This window comes from Anneissia japonica, unplaced genomic scaffold (genome assembly GCF_011630105.1).
Source record: "Anneissia japonica isolate Jap-2015-1 unplaced genomic scaffold, ASM1163010v1 scaffold288023_len281633_cov177, whole genome shotgun sequence".
Classification (NCBI taxonomy): Eukaryota; Metazoa; Echinodermata; class Crinoidea; order Comatulida; family Comatulidae; genus Anneissia; species Anneissia japonica.
In genome coordinates, this window is record NW_022714865.1 from 258,029 (window position 1) to 271,528 (window position 13,500).

At 33.4% G+C, this 13,500-nt stretch overlaps 1 protein-coding gene across 1 annotated transcript in view; it reads right to left on the reverse strand.

The window, feature by feature from the left end:
• Positions 1 to 4,862, reverse strand: part of LOC117109115 (F-box/LRR-repeat protein 4-like) — a 21,891-nt gene extending 17,029 nt beyond the window's left edge. The window contains exons 1-6 of the mRNA XM_033251358.1: positions 4,165 to 4,862; positions 3,620 to 3,790; positions 3,133 to 3,223; positions 2,266 to 2,398; positions 1,171 to 1,263; positions 554 to 654 (exon numbers count right to left, since the gene is read on the reverse strand). Of these exons, the coding sequence (XP_033107249.1) occupies positions 554 to 654; positions 1,171 to 1,263; positions 2,266 to 2,398; positions 3,133 to 3,223; positions 3,620 to 3,790; positions 4,165 to 4,203 (628 nt within the window). The 5' untranslated portion in view covers positions 4,204 to 4,862. The remainder of the gene's footprint in view (positions 1 to 553; positions 655 to 1,170; positions 1,264 to 2,265; positions 2,399 to 3,132; positions 3,224 to 3,619; positions 3,791 to 4,164) is intronic.
• Positions 4,863 to 13,500: the final 8,638 nt, after the last annotated feature.

Below are 13,500 nucleotides of genomic sequence, written 5' to 3' on the forward strand. Positions count from 1 at the left end.
AAGTGCGAGCCAGCATGTTATTTGATCACAAGTGCGAGACATATCACAAGTGCAGTGTGAGCCAGCGAGCCATGACGTCACGACAATAGATAGAGACGTAAGCCAGTTGTGCGAGGAATCGACTGAGATTTGTGGAGTACAATTTTCAAAAAACAACTATAGGTCTAATAATGAATTAATGTGATGTTAAATAGACAATGTTAGCTATCAAAGAGCGACGTTGTTTTTCATTGGGACCTTCGTCCCTTCAAGGCTAGGCCTATATACCATCCTAGCTAGTCTAGGTCTAGAGTAGGATAAGGCTAGCGCGACATGTGGACGTTGGTACGAGTATGTTAGTCTACAAACGTCGCCTAAAGTAATTGATTTTACCCGGCAGAACGAAAGAAGGAGACTCCGCTTTTCAGTCGTCTTAGGCGCTCGTTTTTCGACAAACAATGACCTTTCAGAGGTCAAACTGCTGTCAAGAATATGAATTGGCTGCTTCGCAGCAAATACATAACAAATTATTAAATATATCAAAGTATAAGATTGTAAAACATGAGATTCATACCTGTCCCATCATGTGAATCTGCAGTGATGCCAACCAACTCAACCGCATCAATCTCAGTATAGTAATCCAAATGCTCGTGTCGAAACACAATACGTAGCAGCCTGAAAATAAACAGAAAAATGAATCTAACACTGTACATTGTTTTGTGTTTACTGTTTCTGCCCAATTTGTTTTGAATTCAATACCTTAATCTTTTTTTTTTTATTATATTAATTTTAAATCGTGTAATCTAGGGAAGCTTGTATTGTGGTGTATGCTTATTATCTTAATGATTCTTCTACTCCAGGATGCATAGTTTGAAGGTGGTTAGTTCCGATGGCGTTGTTTTCCGATGGCACCTTTTTTTTTGTGTCAGGAAAAATAATACGAATCAATGTTTGCACAACCTGATGTGTTATAGTACTACAGTAAATGCTCAGTACATACCCAAATACTTGCGAAAAAATCTTGCAAGTGATTTGGTGGGAATCAAACCCACGACCTCCAGGTAACTAGACCAGTGTCTTAACTACTCGACCACTGAGCTTGCGCTTAGGTGGTTAGTCTTACATGACTCTTTTCTGGTCTTTTTCTTTCAAAGTATAGCAAAAAAATAACCTTTGAATATGTTTACTTACGATGTTGGGAACGAGCAAGTTTTCAATGTTGGTGAAAACTTGCGGAATTCATTATATGTTGCTTGCATGAAACAGCTGTACAGACATTCCCACCTAGGACAAGAAAGTCAGAATCAAAATCGAATCTATTTGTTCTCTAATGGTAAATACAATTGCTTACACTTACAGAGTAAGTATTGCATTTAACATTCACAACAAAAATAGCAATTTTTGTTTTGATATTTGAGGCTTTGCCATCCAAAAACAAGCAAAACTGTCACTAAGCGAACTGAGTAATTAGCATAAGAATGTGCCAGTATTGTATACTTCACTACAGACAAGCCATAATACTTTTAGGCTACGTTCAGACTTAGAGATAAGCCCGGCTCAAGGTTAAGCCCGGCTCAAGGTTAAGCCCGGCTCAAGGTTAAGCCCAGCCTAACTTCGCCGGGTGTTCAGACTAGCGAGATTAGCCAGACGCAAGTATTTGCATATTAATGAACCGTAACCAGGAAATGAGTTTCGAAACATTTAATTGAATACTGACTGGTCATTGTTTACCCAAAGTCAACGCAAGACCCCCCCCCACCCCCCGCAACGATTAAAGCCCGGCTTAGCAAAGTTAAAACCGTAACCAGGAAATGAGTTTCGAAACATTTAATTGAATACTGACTGGTCATTGTTTACCCAAAGTCAACGCAAGACCCCCCCCCACCCCCCGCAACGATTAAAGCCCGGCTTAGCAAAGTTAAACACGGTGGCTACTATAGGAACACAGCCCGGCTTGAGATAAGCCACCTGGTTGAGACTGGCACGTGGATAAACCGGTGAGTTGAGCCGGATTTATCTACCCAGTCTGAACAAGGCGTCTCTCATAACTTTGGCAATAATATGTGGATTCCAGTAAATGATTTATCACTGATGCTTGTCTTGTCAACACAAGCCCCATTTAATCAAACATCTGCAAGTGTTAAGATTAAACATTTTAATTGTGTTTTTATATTAAATAAGTAAATATTTACTTAGGTAGGAGCATGCAATTCTATCTTTGTCCCCTGCTACTGTGTTCCCTCTCATGAGAACTATATGCAGTATAGCTACTATCAAAACATATACCTGATATTTTGCTGAGAGTTGCATTCACTAATATCCTTGATGTTGCATGCATAGATTTCTACAACTGCGCCAGGGTGATAGGTTTCATAGAATAAAATATTACTAGGATACAAAGGGGTGTCAAACCACAGATCTGTAATAACAATTAATTAAATATACTGAAATGCTTTTTTATGAGAGGTACTGTATGACTGATGTGTGATCATAATAATAATAATAAAAAATTATATTCAGAATAAGGCATGATTGATATATGATCATTTTGGATTTGTTTGAGGTATGATATAAAATGTGATCATTTGTTATGTATTCATGAAATACTGTAGGAACATTCTGAAAATGTTCTGAGCTGTATGGTCATGAGGTATGATCAATTTGATTGATGAATTCTAAATTGTGGTAGGAAAGAAATGTGATCATGTCTGGTTTCATGAGATACAATAAAATGTGATCATGTCTGATATATGAGGCAAGATCAATGTTTGATCATATTTTAGCTGTAAGAGAGTAGCTTAGCTCAGTCGGCTAATCTGGTGGTAGCCAATGTGCGTGCACTGAACCGTGGAGATCTGTAGGTCCTCGGTTCAATTCCCATTGCTGCCTCTCCTCCATTTGTTTCAGCTACAATAGCGTACCGTCTTTCGGATAAGACATTTAAGCTGTTGGTCCCTTGTGCATTTGTGGTCCATTTGCACGTTAAAGAATGCACTACACTCTTCGGAAAAGAATAGGGGATAGTCTCCCGGTGTACTGCCCAATCACCAGCAGAAGGACCCCACTAAAAATAAGTCTTCTTCTAGATTTTTGTGGGCTATCCAATCCAATCCAATTTTTTATGTGACATTACATTCAGGTTCCAAAACTTACCAACAAAGTCCTGACCCAAGTAGTTTGACCTTTGACTGTCAATGACCTTTGAAACAGAGGGCGCCATAAGCCACCAGGGCCCGTAGGTTCTCTGTAGATTGAAATCAAGTGATGGAACTGGCTTATTCCATTAAATATTATTTATTCAACAATATATATAAATATTCAGACCAGATAAAAGAAAAAAAAGTCAATAAATAGGAATTATTTAAAAATATATGATTCAAAATATGATTCATGCCTTATGAATTATGAAAATAATTATAATAAGAATTGAAAACGATCAAGCAACTAAATGTTGCAATCCAAAATACAAAGTCACTTTTAAAGATGTGATCAGATTTTACCCACCCCAATTGAGTCTTAATTGTAAATAATAAGTCCACAATGGCAGTTATGGGAAGTGTACACACAAAGTGTGTATAAAAAATAAGTGAGAATGCAACATGAACAATATCAAATATTTACCAAAATATTAAATACTTACCAAAACTGCTGCTTGTGTGTTGTCTTCATATCGGTTTAATAAATTTGGTGGCCCAACCAAGTTTGTCATTGAATATCCTATAGAATTTTCTCGTCCATATTGAGAACTAAAACAAAGAACTTTGGAAACAAATTGATTGACAGACACTTTTGGTTTTTTTCCTGAACCAATCTGTAAGAAAATAAAAATTATGTGAGAATTAAATATTCTACGTACAGATGATCACATACAAATACAAATGTACTGTAGTAATGAAAGCATAGGTGGTTTGTTTTTTCCATATTTATTGTACGAAAAAAGGTAGTGGATATTGTTACACTAGTACTGTATTAACTAGTCTTAAACGAATTCCTAATTCTGACTCGGTTATCCATAGCCAATGCCGAAAAAACAATACATTTCCTGACATTTTAGTACAGGATGTAAAGTAAAGAAAGTAGGCCTAGGTAGGCCTACCTAAAAATGCAAATCATGTACTCTGTCTGTAAAGTGACAAAGTCTGTACCTTTAATATTACTTTAATTCTAAGACTTCTGAGTACCTACCTTCGGCTTACTACAATTCTTATTGTACATGCTGTCCATCCTCACTCAAACAATGTAGGCCTAGGCCTAGCCCTAAAATAAGGACAAATGAATTAACGGACAAGCAAGGCCAAGGAGGACACACGAGCACGAGCGGATGTCAGTTTCGTGCAGAGATGTAACAGAAACAAGGTCCAGCCTAGGCTAGCATGCAAAGCCTAGAGCGGAAATGAATGAATCAGCAGAACCGATAGTAGCCTACACAGTACTCATCCAAAGAGCCTATATAATAAAATACTAAATAATTTAGGCCTAGGGAGGGGGCCTAGGCCTAGTTCAATCCTTCCGTACAGTATATCATATTTTTCTCTTTTTGCTTGCTCGTTTTTGTTTACATCAAAGTAAATTTCAATTGAGGGCGCTTTTTTTATTTATTTATTTTTTTATTTATTGACACTTCACCTTTAGAACGGTGGCACACACAACTCTTGTGGTGCGGTCTAACAACAATAACAACTAAGATACAAAAGTAACAACCAATACAAAAACAAATCATATAAAGAAAAGCAAATTAACCAGGAATGCAAAAAAAAAAAAGGAAAGCCAGTAGCTTAACTCAAAAAGTTGTTAACTACAGTATGAGCTTAAATTTTGGAAATGTAAACTAATAAAAAATGAAATCAAAATTAAAACAGGAATTACAAAAATCAAGTAAAAAATAAGAAAAAGCACCAAAATCATGAACATATGTGTGTGTATCCATACACCCATATACACATGCACATGCACACACATATACACGCACACACATATACACTCACATATGCATACACATGTACACATACACACATACCCACTATTCGCACATACTTCCGTTGTTGTGAAGCGCCTCGAGGTTGGTCCAACGGGAGGCGCTATACAAATCGCAAATAATAATAATAATAATAATAATAATAATAATAATAATAATAATAATAATAATAATAATAATAATAATAATAATAATAATAATTATTATTATTATTATTATTATTATTATTATTATTATTATTATTACTATTATTATTATTATTATTATTGACAAATGTCAAGTCCAATAACGTTGTTATTAGAAATATACTGTACATCTTTTTTAGCATTACGAAACTATTACGACTGGATACCGTGTGACATCGACGAGATGCTTGCAATGGAACCTTTTCAACGATGGTCCTTGTTCAGACCTTTACTTTACTCACGGTAGAGCGAACTGACATTGCGTCGGGGAAGCGTTTACCAAAAATTACACAGTCGACCGTCTGCATTTTTCGGCAGACGGTCGGCCGGTCGTTGTAACTAGTGTTGAGCAAAAGCTCCTGTTTTCTCTTTTCAGTTACTCTATCAGTACACTGATAAAACGGCTACATTCAGGAAAACTGTGCGAGGCCAAGCGACACGCGAGTAAATGCTCTTTGAACTAACTTTGAGTCTGGGGCCGGTGTCATGCGTCCCTAAAGGGTAAGCAAATCTTATAATGAGCACAATGAAACCAAATTGTTTTGTTAAAGGCCTAATTTGTACATTATAAAATTCGAATTATTTTTATTGCCTTGGAATTTAATTAGTAACCCATAGAGCTGCCAATGCCAATGAAAACAAACGGCTTTAACATTTACTACGGTAATTCTTAGATAATCATAATTATAGGGAATATAACTACTTAAGCTTATGGGTTTAAGAGTAGCACGTCACCCTGAATATCTTAACGATTAGGAAGTGATATCACTAGGAAAAATCGATTTACATCCGGCGTCGTTACTCCAATTTCGTGGTCCTGTTACTGTAATCCCCGGCAAATCAATGGTTTTATAACTGTGAAATGCAATTAAATGATTTATTCATACAATTATTTTATTTGAAAATGTATCCACGATAACATATCCAATACAGCATGTAAGAATTTGAGGTCCTGGATTTCATATAGACAGTACAGCGTACTTAATACACACTAAAGTCGTACTCGATACACTAAAAAACGGCTACATTTACACTTGTTTGGTGCTGGGACGAATTCGTCGGCCGACACGGTCGTGTGAACGTCGGCCGACGCATTTTGCCGTAGCGATTCTATAAAGACCGCAAAATGACGAGGTGCGCGCACGAGGGATCACTTCAATAATCCGCTGAACTCGGAGGCTTTTAATCTCATTCCGTTCCAATCGCAGGAACGTTTTCAGACCTGTCCGACTTAAATATGGAATTAGGTGTGACCATATTATCTTGATTTAGCCGATAACGAATAAATCAATTAGTAGTATGTGGACACATTATCTACTCGGTGTTGATGTCTCACATTATAGAGTGTACCATATGTATAACAATGACATTATATTCCCTAAGCGCACCTGTAATAAGTCCTGGAACATAGATTGCGTGTCTCCATCAGAGTAAAAAACAATGTTACTGTGACATGCCACTCGAAGCCTAAGGTAAAATATCAGTGTCCTAGTGCGGTCGCTGACAGCGCTCTAATGAGCCCTTTTAAAACCATCTTTATTAATAATTCCGTCTGAGTTTTTTCGTTGAAAGATTGAACTACAGTCTTATGTAACTATCGTATGTCAAATAAATGTGTTTAATATATCCATGGACGTGCTATATGAACAATAAATTCCTGTCAGTCAAACTAACCCTGACACAGTTACAATTACCCCCTTCTATCCATGCTCTGCTTTCTGTCAGAAGTATGGAATATAGAAGTAATTTTATGATTAGAAAATATACGCTCCCAATGATGGTAGGCCTATGCTGCGCTGCGAATATTTTATATTTTTTTATCAGATGTTTTATTGTTTTTGTTTCTTTATTTACATTTGATAGATTATAGCTAGGCCTAATTTATTTTATGTTGTTTTATGTTTTCATTTTCCAAATTAATAGAGAATCTTTGTAGAGCACTTAGGTTTTTCCCCAGCCTCTAAATTTAGTTTCTCTGCTAATAGTTACACTTATTTGAAGTGGTATTGTTTCTTGCTAGTTGATTGAATATTAAAATTAAAGTGAATATAAATATAATTAAGAAAACCAAGCCAAACAATATTGGTTTATGCAACAGATAGCGACTCTGTTTTACAGAATGTATGTCGATGATACATTTACATGGGGATAGACGATGACTGGACTAATGTTTGAAGGAAAATATTACTGCAAAGAGTAAGAACAAAATAAAATAAGAAGAGAGGGATTATTTAGAGGAGTTTGTTTAGTGATAAATGAGGTCGCTGATCATAAGTAATCGGCCATCAGCAACACGATTCCTCAGTTAGAGAACAATTTTCGTAGATTTTGAGCAAAATGTGATATAGCCTTAGGTTATAACGCCACATTATTTCAAGTTATATCTTACGATAAACATAACTTGATAATGAATATTTTGACCCCCAGTTGTAACACAGCATACCCCTGGACAGGCCTGAGTAAACATAGACACTGCAGTACAGGCCTAGAGATACAATAACCCCGTCTACGCTTCATTATTGTTACATTTCTAAAAAATAACTTTAGTAATGATTGCAGATCATAATTGTAAATTTTTAGTCCAAAATGCTTGGCAGCAGACGTCCATACGTCAACAAAGAAACCAATTGTCTGTAAAAAAATATTTATAGCTTTGTAAAATATGCCCATAATCTTTCTGACATGATAGGTAATTCCAGATGACGGCTGGACGCTGGAATACATTATAGCAATTGCATTGGCCTACAGCGTATTTTCTTGAAAAAGGACTCGCTCACAAATATGATTTAGTTGGCCTATGGGTAAACATAAAATTTCTATAGTTATAATGCGTCACTAGACTAAATGTTTTCTGACGCCAGATAATACAACCAGCATTTTAAGTTGTTAATTTCCTTAAAGAACTAAAAACTACAATATTTATAGCATTCAATCTAATAAATATAAGCGACACTTCAAAAAAAAAAAAAAAAAAAGACAAGAGAAAAGAAATAATTGTTTACTTCACATAGGCCTATTACAAAATAAATTAAATGAAATTAACAATATATGACTGTACTGAGTTCATTTTAGTGTATTGGAATAAAACTAACAATACTAAAGCAACAAAGGACAGATTGGAATAAATTAATGCATTCTAAAATTGTCTTTGGGCCATCATTACTTTTTCATGACTCATATTAGTCTAACCTTCGTGCAATCATTTCTGTCTACCATAAGGTCAAAGATACTAATTCTGTCTTGTGTTTATAGTACATTTGATAAAGTAAAGTAAACAACTTCATGTTATATTAAAACGGGGCGGTTTTGTTTTTACAATTTTTTGTTTTTCTTATACGTACATAACGAAGTTGAAACATTGTTTTAATGTTATTTTCTGACACAACGTTCACAAAGTTATAATTACGTTGTGATTGATGCATTAAAATACCTCAAAACTCAAGTTAATTTCTTTAGATAAATTTAGAAAACTATTTATTAATTCATTTAAAAGAGAATAATTATTTAATTACGAACCTATCATAAAGTTATGTTATTTATATAAATAGGCCTATATTTATTTATAAATGACATCCCTTCACTATTCAATTCATCTTAGTGTTTAATGTATGCTGACGATTTAAAAAATATATAAAATTATAAGTTCATTACAAGATTCTCATAATCTTCAAAATGATCTTGTTCGGATGTGTGTTTGGTTACAGAAATGGGGACTTGAATTAAATCTCAGTAAATGTAAAATTTTAAGCATTACTCTAAAGAAAATACCCATTATTTTGACTATTTTATCAATAATAATAACGATAATATAATAACGATAATATCACGATAATAATAATAATAATAATAATGATAATAATATCATTGAGAGAGATCATTGAGAGAGTTTACACTAAAAAAAATCTGGGAGTTTATATTAACTCTAAACTTAATTTTTCTGCTCATTTTAAAGAAACATTTAAAAAGGCTAATCGTATTTTAGGGCTCATGTGGAGAAACTGTAAAGATCTTCATCTTGAAACCAAATTTTCACTTTATCAAACATTAATTCGACCTTCTCTTGATTTTGGATACCGGTATGTTATTTATAATTCAATTAATTCAGTTATGTTAATCGCATTGAAAAATGTCATTATTCTTTTATGCATTTTGTTTCATATAATCAGACTGAGATAGTCAATCTAAAAAAAAATTTTATCACCTAAAGTACGTAGAGCTTTTCTTGATCTTAAGTTTCTGTATAATGCTGTAAATAGTAATTTTTATTGTAATCTTATTTCATGTTTCTCTCTCAATGTGCCATCTCGTAGATTAAGAGGTATACCTACTTTTTATGTTCCTTTCGGGAGGGTAAGTGCTAGTCAAAATGAGTTGTTTTGTAAATTAAGTAAAGTATATAACTCGTTTTGGTTCAAGATAATAGTCTTGATATATTTTCCTATTCTTTCAATCAGTTAAAAGATGTACTGTCCCTTGCAAAAACAAAACAAAAATCATAAAAATCATTTTAGAAATTTACTTGCCCATTTTGAAGTAACATAAAAATTACCAACTTTAAAATAGAAATTAGTGTATTAAAAAAATGTTTACCCATAAAAACCATCATTTTACAGCGAAAAAATGATAGAAACACTTCCAGTGACTATCTTTATTATAATTATCCAGTTAAAAAATCGGGGAACACATTTTTTTAATTTGATATTTTCTATGCTCAAGTTAATAATTTGTATGCTACTGCAAAATGAGCAAGTTAATTTAAAAATTGTTTTTTTTTTATGATTTTGGTCATTTTCAAGGGACAGTACATATTTAAGCATGAAGTTTTAAGTTTACTATAATTATCTTTTATTTATTTTATAGGCCTAATTATGTTTATTATTGTCTTGTATTTCATATTTCATTTCAGCCCTCCTTTCATTGGCGAATTTACTCGCTGTTGGTTGTGGTTTTGAAGTAAAATAGAGAAATATTATGATTCTCATTACGTTTGCTATCAACCCTACACAGGCCTAGCGTGTAGGCCTATTATTGATTGAACACGATCGAATTTAAATTTTATGTATGTTTTACTTCTAAGTGTTTTAAAGCACGTCTAATATTAAATAGATTTTTCTTAGGTGTCTCATATTGACTTCACATAGTTTGGCGTTATAAGACCTAACGTCTGAGTAGATGGCTCACGTATGCATAGCATTGTTCACCTTCTGCCCCAACGCCCGCGTAGGAGGATTATTGTGTGCATCTCTCTACCCCTTATTTCCGTTCCATTCAGCCTCAGGTGTTTAATTTCCAGGGCCTAGCCTCAGCTGTTCTAAGGTGATAGACTGTACAGAATCCTACCACCACCGCGTTTACGCCAAAATAACACTGTGTTGCTAGGAGAATGGTGTGCAACTTTGCAACCTTCAACATATCCAGAAAAGCAAGCCAAGATACCCCTCACCACCCAAAAAAAAAAAAAAAAAAAAAATGTTTTATGCCAGTACTGCAACAGATAGCTTATAAGTTTTATAGATCGTATGTCTATGGGAAAATAGGGATGGTTGGACCAAAAAAAAAAAAGATTAATGGGACACTTTGGTTATACAATAACAATAATAATTTCATTAAAATGTATATTTGACAACTTTTGAGCCAGCATTTTGTGCATTCAACTGAAAGCTCAATATTAATTACTTGAAAAAAGATGACTGTCATTATTGTACTTGAATCATGAAACATACAACTTCTGTTATTTTAATTTAATTTAGGTCAATGCTGTTTTCATATCAAATTATTGTTCAACTTAGTTTGATTATTGTAACCAATGAATATTATGGCATAGTTATGGCTACGCGCCCACAAACATATTATTAATATTAGAATTTTAAGTTTGGTTAGTGCCCCCATGCTGATGTTTGGTTTTTATCATCAATACCGTAATTAATATTTCGTATTGTATCGTACTCTATTCAGGGAACACAATAATGATTCTAGGCTACTGTATGTAATTTTGTACATTTTTAATTACAGGAAATAATGAATATATTGTATTTCTTTAGATTATGGTACTTTTATTCATTGAATTTAAAATGATTTAAAAGACAGAATATGCATTCTATTTTATTTTTAGTCGGATAAAAAGTTTTTTGTAAAAAATAGCCTAATGTGCCTGATATGCAGTCGAAATATAATACACACGCAGGGCTACGGGAAGAAATCAGTGGACAATCACAGGACAGACTGAGTATTGTCCGCGGTCTGCTAGAACACCGACACGGCATAGAGTAATAATTTGTTAAACTAATAACACAATTGGTGCTTTTTATACCGCCATACAGATCTGGAAATATCACGTTTATTACATATGACAGAAATCTATTGAATGATTATTTTCAGTCTGCATTCCAGTTCGTTTTAAGAAGACGCAAGATTTGATGCTTCACTCGATTGTCTATGAACATTTTTAAGTAGTTTTTTTCATTTAGTTAATTCAATATTTCTATGCTTTTGAAAATAATATCCCACAGTTTTTAAACCATTCTTCATCCAAAATTAAGCTCATGATTTTGTGTGTCTTTTTTGCTTTGTTGTTGTATGGCATTTTATCCTTCGGTTCTTTCATGCCCTTCGGCTTGCACAAACTTTCATTTGTGGTCACATTGTTTTTATGAAAGAAATCGTAATAATGACAGTTTTGAAGCAGCTAATTGTTTTCATTTAACTTATTCGAATATTTCTATGTTTTGGAAAATAATATCTCAACAGTTTTGAGAAGCATTCGTCATCCAACATTAAGCTCATGTCTATAATTAAACATGACATTTAATTCATCGGTTCTTTCATGCCCTTAGGCTTGTACAAACTTTCATTTGTGGTCACATTGTTTTTTATGAAACAAATCGTAATAATGAGCAGAAGATAAAAACCTCGACGATACCAGAGTGGTTGTAATATAGTTGGGGGCGGTATTCAAACACTATCTAGGGATGTCACCTTTTGCGGACCCCTCGTGAAAATATTTTCTTAACCTTCGAAATAAATGAAATTATGGCTCAGAGAGTTCTTATAATTAGTGTATGACCTCAACTCGTTGCCAAGAAATGGTGTTACATATAATAATAATAATAATAATAATAATAATAATAATAATAATAATAATAATAATAATAATAATAATAATAATAATAATAATAATAATAATAATAATAATACATATATGTTTTGAAAAATTACGCAATACAATTATCCTACTGTAACATAAAAGTAAAATGGTAAATCTTTCTTGCCATTCTCTTCTCATTTTTATTTTCCTCTTCCTTTCTCTTTTGTTGCTTACACGCCACTTTTATTGATTGTATTTATAAGACAACACGTACCAGTATGTTTATAAGGTTAAACATACCGGTATGTGTCATTAGCGTTTAACATTATTTGTGCTACTTTGCGAAAAAAAAATTGTGCTACTTTGCAAAAAAATTTGATACTATTTGCGTTAAACGCATTACGATATAACTGTGGCATCTATGTTAACACTTTAGTTGTGCCATATTTAGTTGCAATTTTGTGCCATCGACAATGGTGAAGCATTAGAAACGCACCTTCAGGATGTAGTTTCACGTCACCTCGTGTTAACGCATTATACATTGAATATATGTTTCATTCCGTTTATATTAATTGGAACTCACATGAGACAAGGCCCAGTCCGAGATTCTTTTTAGCCAGGGTGAAAAACTGTGGTGTCGCGGAGGCCTATAAAACGTCGTTGAACTGGCTGATACACCTCTCCACCCTTCCAACTTGCGGAAAATTATGCCCTTGAACAGATTATCCGGTATCAAAATCTTGCACGCGATTTGAATCCCACGTGATCTTTATTTGCTGCGTATACATTTCAAGATTTAGGAACTTCAACCTCTAATGGCTAAACTGACATAATGCTAATTGTGTCTGACGTGTACTCTTGACATAATCATTGATATGTTATACATGCTCAGTAACAAAAAACGAAGTTTCTATAACTTTATTCAACTGCAAAACACATTGTTTGCTTCAACATTTTTGATTGTTTAGCCTGTCCTTTACAACATAGAATATCATAACTCACTTTATTGCAATCGTATAACAGATTGGATAATATAAAATATTCAGAGAAGGAAACAAAACACAAACAGGCACAATAAAATAATAAAATAAAATCACAAGAACTGTCAATTTCTAAATGTCAAAAATTCATTCATATTAATTAAATTTTTTTATTATTATTTACCAAAATTTATAAAAATATAATTCTTATTTACAAGAAAAAAAAATTGTGATCTAAGTAGTAACTAAGTAGAAGCAAATTATAAATATCTAAAATTCTATAGTAAGTTGTCAGTT